Source organism: Pipra filicauda, unplaced genomic scaffold, assembly GCF_003945595.2.
Source record: "Pipra filicauda isolate LSUMZ 115617 unplaced genomic scaffold, ASM394559v2 scaffold2_size9829703_pilon, whole genome shotgun sequence".
Classification (NCBI taxonomy): Eukaryota; Metazoa; Chordata; class Aves; order Passeriformes; family Pipridae; genus Pipra; species Pipra filicauda.
This window is the reverse complement of record NW_024104421.1, coordinates 8636243-8642774: the sequence shown is the minus strand read 5'-3', so window position 1 is coordinate 8642774 and position 6532 is coordinate 8636243. Positions and strand designations below refer to the sequence as shown.

The following is a 6532-nucleotide window of genomic DNA, read 5'->3' as shown; positions in this document are numbered from 1 at the left end:
AGTACAAAACTGTAAAGCTTTTTTCCTATCAGCAGCCTTATTAAAAATACCATTTTATACTGACAGCTTTCTGTAATCATTACAAAGATTAGAAGATGTTTTTAATAGAAGCTTTCCTTTACCAAGCAGCTTTTGCTTTGTATCAGCTGTCAGAGAATGACTAAAACCCTTTTGTAACACAGACGTGCCCAATTTTAAACAAACCCACAGCTCAGCAATGCAAGACAACACACTTAGTGTTTCTGAGGAAAGGAATTAGTTTAAATTGGTTTCTTTGTTCCTCCCTAAATCTAACTGCTGTTGACTGAATTTTGGGGGGTTTTTGGCAGGTTTTGGGTTCTTTTTTTGGTTGTTTTTGGTTGTGTTTTTTGGGTTTTTGTTAATTAATTCTAAAGCCAACTCTGCTCAGGATCAATTTGGGACCATGTTATATGAGTGCACAAACACACTGATTATCGTGATATTACCAGTTTCTGTTTTGGAGAACTGCTGGCAGTTTAGTGTCTTGTTTTTCTGCAAATGTGTGCTTCCAGAGGGCTCGCTGATCCCTCAAGACAGCCTGCTCTTTAGGTATGTCACTGAGCTCACACAGCTACGGTGAGGTCCAGTGTCATTAAACATCTTGGTACGTGTCTGTGCAGTGTCTGGTGACTGTACCACCAACTGTTATTTAAAAGGAACAAATGGCTTGGGGCTCTTCCTATATTACTGGAAAGTTGGCAGCTCTGTCTTTTCTGTCTCTCTCAGTCTGCATGCAGAACAAGGGTTGATGCACTTCCAGAAATCTGACTTCAGATGCAAAAATAATTCCTCTATTCCCTACTACTACAAACTGACAGGTGAAAACAGATAACACTTCCTAACCAGAAAACTTTGCAGAACAGTTGAAAAAATGTTATCACAGACTCAAGGGAGTTTACTTGCACACATACTGTCCATTTTCAACTTGAACGCAGCTGGGAAATATTCTTGGTTCATTTTCCAAGCCTGATGAGAAGGGAGTGTTGCCCTCTGTCAATGACCAGGTGGAGGGCATGGAGCTCCACTTGGGGATGGATGGATGAGGAGCTGACTCAGAGCTTACAGGTAAGGACTAAAGGGAGGGACGAGGGGCCCAGGAAAGCTCGTTAATATTCAAGGATCACCTCCTCCAAGATCAGGAGTGATGCATCACAACAAAGAAGTCAGGCAACAATATCAGGAGACCTGCATGGATGAATAAGGAGTTCCTCAACAAACTGAAACACAAAAAGGAAGCAAGAACAAGTAGCCTGGGATGAATACAGAGAAACTGTCTTAAGTTGCCAGGGATCAAGTTAAGAAAGCTAAAGCAAGCCCTGATAGAAATAAATCTGGCCAGAGACATTAAGGGCTACAAAAAAAAAAGCTTCCATAGGTATCTCTGTGATGAAAGGAAGACCAGGGAAAATGTAGGCCCTCTGGAAGGAAACAGGAGATATGTTTACCCAGGACATGGAGAAGGCTGAGGTACTCAATGACTTTTTTTGCCCCGATCTTCACTGGTAAGTGCTCCAGTTGCAGAGGCAGGGACTGGGAAGGAGAGTCTATGTAAAATCATATCTTAGAAGGGGACAAGCTTGGTTAAGGATGGAGTATTTTGTCAAAAATGAAGCACACAACAACCCTCTAATTCATGTAAGGAAAACAAAACAAGCCTTTGGCAGCTGACTTCAGATGGAATAAGCTTTCTGCTCATTCAAGTAGGTGAGATGTTTTTAGGCAAGGTCCATCCAGCTTTTTGCCAACTGTACGTATAAGGTATACAGTAAATCAACCTCCAGCACACTATTTTCAAGGAGGGAAAATTATGGATAATGTATAGAAACTAAGGTATATACAGTGTGTTGCTTTTTAAATAAATAAAAATCACTCCATCAGCAATTCATATAAGCAGTGTGTCTGTAACAGGGCACTACTGTTTAGCATGCCAGAGATGCTCCATAGAAACAGGAACTATTCCAAGACTGCCAGGTCAGCACTTCATCACTAGTACCTATACAGTTCCAGTTTAAAAAAAAAAACAAACCAAAACACAAAAAACACGAAAGAGAAAGGCACAATCTTTGAGAAACAAGATACAGTAATTTGATCAGTGTTCAGGCAGCATGTGGGAAGAAGGCAGCAAAAGATAGGGACCTAGCCAGGGATCAGTGCGCAGATGGCTCCTTCCAGAAATCCTTGCAATGAAGATGAGCAGTCAGTCTCTTCCTCCTGCTGCTGAGACACTTCTCTGTGCATACCACAAAGAGAGATGCTGTACCTAAGGAAACCTCAAGCAGAGTACGTCAAGCAGGCAGAAGGTCGAGACTTGCAAAGAACCAAAGCTGCCTCCTTATTTTTATAGTGCCATAGGAGTTTTTGTGATATACAAAAATTTTAAAGAAAAAATAAAGGACGGAATTAAAAAAAAAAAAAAAAAAGGAGACTGCACCAACTTCTTCTCATGGTTTTGTTATGGTTTAACCTCCACCAGCAACTAAGCCCCACAGAGCCACTGGTTGACTTCCCCCCAGTGGGCTGAGGGAGAGAATCAGAAGAGTAATAGTGAGAAAACTCATGGGTTGAGATAAAGACAGTTTAATAGGTAAAGCAAAAGCCACATACAAAACAAGGAATTCATTTACTACTTCCCATGGGCAGGCAGGTGTTCCACCATCCCCAGGACAGCAGGGCTCTGGCATGTATGACAGTGATTTGGGAAGACAAAGACCATCCCTCCAAATGTCCTCCCCTTCCCTCTTCTTCCTCCAGATTTATATGCTGAGCATACAGTATGGAATGTCCCTGTGGTCAGTGGGGGTCAGCTGTCCCAGCTTGTCCACCCCCAAGCCTCCTTGCTGATGGAGTGGTGTGAGAAGAAGAAAAGGCCTTGACTCTGTTCAAGCACTGCTAATAATGAAAGACAAATCCAAAACAGAGCCCCATGCTGCTATGAAGAAAATTATCTGAGACAAAACCAGCACAATTGTACAGACAACCAGTCTGCGGCACCCACTGAAGGAAAGGTGTGGGGTTTTTCCTTGTCAATTGATCCCTGCTGTGTGTTGCTCCACTAGCTGTGTGGTGGTTGAAGGGCTTTGTAGAGAAGTAGGAAAGAGCATGGAGAAAATCTGACGACTGGAAGTGTACAGCTGTTTTGGCTGTGAAGGTGTATGTGCACAGTCATACAGCTTGAATGGATCCATGGTGCTGCTGCAGCTGGAAATCAGACAAGTTCCTTCCTGAGGCGAGTGAGGCACTTGGGACATGAGCTGCTCCAGGGTCACATAAGGAGACAAGAGAGCTGCTGGGACTGATGATCCTGGATCCCACTCCTTTAACATTGGCTCTAGTGCATACATGCTCTTAATTTCCTTGAGTCAAGGAGCTAGACAAGAATAGTGCCAACTCCAGCGCTTGGAAAGGAAAAGCCTCATCATGAAGCAGATGTTGTAACAACACCTTCTGATTAACCTTCAATTTCCTTCAGTCTTCCTGCTTGCTTTAAATTTGTATCTTCTTTTTCTCCAGTTTTCCAACAGCAGTTCAGTAGCCAGCGAAATGGCAGTCACCTCATTTCCTTGGTCTTAGCTACTGGAACTTAACTGGTAAGCAGGGAAACTCCTCATTCCTCTATCAATGCAACATGCCAAGTGCAAATTGTTAATTTAAGTGTATATAAAATCACTTCAAAGCATGAGGGAGGTGCAACTCTTTCCATTTTACAGACACAGGAAGAGATTAAGCATTGTGCAGGAGCCTCAGCTTTGATTGTTAGCAGAGTTGATGACAAAATCCAATGCACTGCATCCCAGGTTTTCTGTTGTAATTGTGGTGCCTTTTGGGCTTTCTCTAGAGTAGAAACTTTGAAGTGCATGAGAAGGATGTGCCATATAATGAATTGTAATTAAAATCTATTTTAAATTGCTTGTACGCTTAACACCTGCTCCATTTGTTGAAATTGAGCAGGAGGAAAGCATTCTCAAAGATGAGTGAAAGGAAGTGAAAAGCAAGTGAAAGTGGGATGCTACTTTTCAGATGCTATTCACAGTAATTTGAAAACTGCCAAAAAAGACTGTGGAGCCCATTTTAAAAGGTGACTGGAGGCTCTCCCACAGGAGGGCACTGAGCAAGCACCTACTGACCATCAGTGGGACTTGGGCTCCCAGCTGTCTTTGGGGTTTTGAAAAATAATTATATTTTGTTAGTGAGTCACTAACAAAGGGTCTCATCCCAGTAGGCTTCAGGATGTACATTTTCTTTTAGCGAGATTCTAGCATAATGTAGACTCCATTTTTTGGTCCAAGTGTGGCTTTTGATTTGAGCTGCAAAGGAATCTGAAAGAAAAAAGAGCATCTTATGTACATTTGTATGTATTTGTTTCTGTGTGTATAACACCCCCATACACAGACAGACACTTTTGCTGGGAGACCAGTTCATACCAGGACTGCTGCAGAAGCTGTAAAGTACTTGTTCTACAGTCAGCTGCGCTAGCATAATATTAAATAGAATTTACAGCCAGAGGCTGAGGCATTGGTTGCCCAGGTATACTGTAGATCTGAACAGGAAGAAATTAACTCTGTAAACTCCAGAGCTGCTGAGTAAGTGCCAGGTGCAATGTAAATAGCAATAGGCATATACTAAAGTGCTGAGATCCTATGAAGTATGTACACCCATTCTCACCCTCTATAAATCAAGATATTTTGACTGTGGTGTTGTTATACCGCTCTCCACTAAGGTAGGGTTATGTAACCATTTCTTTTGTTGGAAAAATCATATATCTTGAATCATATTTTGATTAAAACATGCAGTCCAGGCCTCTTGTCCCTCCTTATTATGAAAGTGTCTCTAGCAGTTTTCTCAAATGAAGTCACAAAGGCAAATCAGTTGCCCTCTGTCTAAGATATACTGTCAACTCTCTCAAGTTTAGCCTCCCTGCATGTACAAACCTCAGTCTCTGGGCAGGTCTTGAATTGAAACTTCTGCAAAATCCTCAGCAGAGTCATTTTTGTCTCTAACAAACCCATTTTCATGCCAATGCAGCCACGAGGTCCTGCCCCAAAGGGCAGATATGCAAAGGGATGTCGTTTCTTCTTGGCCTCCTCTGTAAACCTAAAGAGTGCAGAGATGGAAACCAGTTCAAGGAATGCTTTTTGCTCCTGATTCCATGATTTTCATTTAAATCTCAAAAGATGGTTATTTCAATTGGTCTTAATAGACAGGTTAGGGGAACTATTGACAGATTATGTCCTGACATCTTAAGTAAACAGATAATTGACTTACAACCATCAGCCTTTGTCAGCTGGTGATTTCAGGAGAGGACATGCAGACATGAGTATTAATTCCAATCTATGTTTTACGACTCTCCTTCATTTGAGGACCATGCCCAGAAGAATGATAACTTCAGGTGCTAGGGTGATTAGGGACATGTCCCTCACACCTTTGCACATGTGAGGGAGAAATTACAGCTAAGAGGAAACTAATAGGCTGCAACTTGAACTGAATAGAATTAGCAACAGCATTCCTTGCTGTGCCCTGCAGATGAAGGTCAACAGGAATTGCTCTTTGAAGCTTGTAAGGGGAGATGAAATCTCATGGCATTGGACAGGCCATGGAAGATGGTTATTACAAATTCAGTACAGCCCTTCTCTCTGCTCTTGGCCTAAAGAGACCAGGTTCACAATTGGGAAACATTAAAATTGCACATGGTTCTGTTCTTTGAGCCATCTCAGTACCTCAGTCCAGCTGGAAAGACTGATTAATGAGTCAATCTGTATGCAGATCTGCATCAATTAGCTAGCTTTAAAATACTTGATCAGCCCATTAGAAATGAGCCTTTTTTTTTTTCCATGAGGGAAACAAAATTCCTATTTGAACAGCAGTTCAAAGGGAAAAAAAAAAAGTAAAATCTGTTTGCCAACATCCACAAAGATGAATGCCTATTGGATAAAATATATACAGACAAGAATACAGTGTCTGAGTCAGTACAAATTATTAGGGCCAATGCATAATCAACATGGTCAGGCTAATCCTGGGCTGTATTGAGTCACTACTCAGAGTGGTGCCTCGAAAGAAGCAAACCTTTACAGTGATGGCATTACCCTGGAAATCTACATAATCCTCCCATGTCCTAAGGTATTTGGAACTTTTCTTGTACTGCCAAACTACTTTTCCAGTTCTGTGCATGGATACAGGTTCTGCCTTCATGTATGGGGTCATTCCTGAGAATCTCTCATCTCTTTGGATATAGTTTGCAAGAACTTCAGACCGCTAAGGCCCAGAGAACTCATGCAGGGTAGAAAGAGATGAGATGTAATACAGGCTATTTTGAGCTTTGGAAAAAAATAATATTATGTATTTCCACTAATCCCATCTCCATGCTTAGATATCCTAAATAAGATCGAGTTACTACTCCAAAAAGTACTATAGAAGCCTGTAATTTGGGACTGAAGGACCATTAACTGATATACTGTTGCATATCCCATCCAAATAGGTTAGTGCAATTCTTGCCTTGCTCACCCCCATATATCAT

The 6532-nt window shown here is 41.6% G+C and overlaps 1 protein-coding gene across 5 annotated transcripts in view; it reads right to left on the bottom strand.

Moving 5' to 3' along the window:
* Positions 1 to 2622: 2622 nt before the first annotated feature.
* Positions 2623 to 6532, bottom strand: part of TBXAS1 (thromboxane A synthase 1) — a 262385-nt gene continuing 258475 nt past the window's right edge. For all 5 annotated transcript variants that reach the window (XM_039383165.1, XM_039383168.1, XM_039383167.1 and 2 more), the window contains 2 exons: positions 4950 to 5112; positions 2623 to 4337 (listed from right to left, as the gene is read on the bottom strand). In XM_039383165.1, the coding sequence (XP_039239099.1) occupies positions 4263 to 4337; positions 4950 to 5112 (238 nt within the window). In that variant the 3' untranslated portion in view covers positions 2623 to 4262. The remainder of the gene's footprint in view (positions 4338 to 4949; positions 5113 to 6532) is intronic.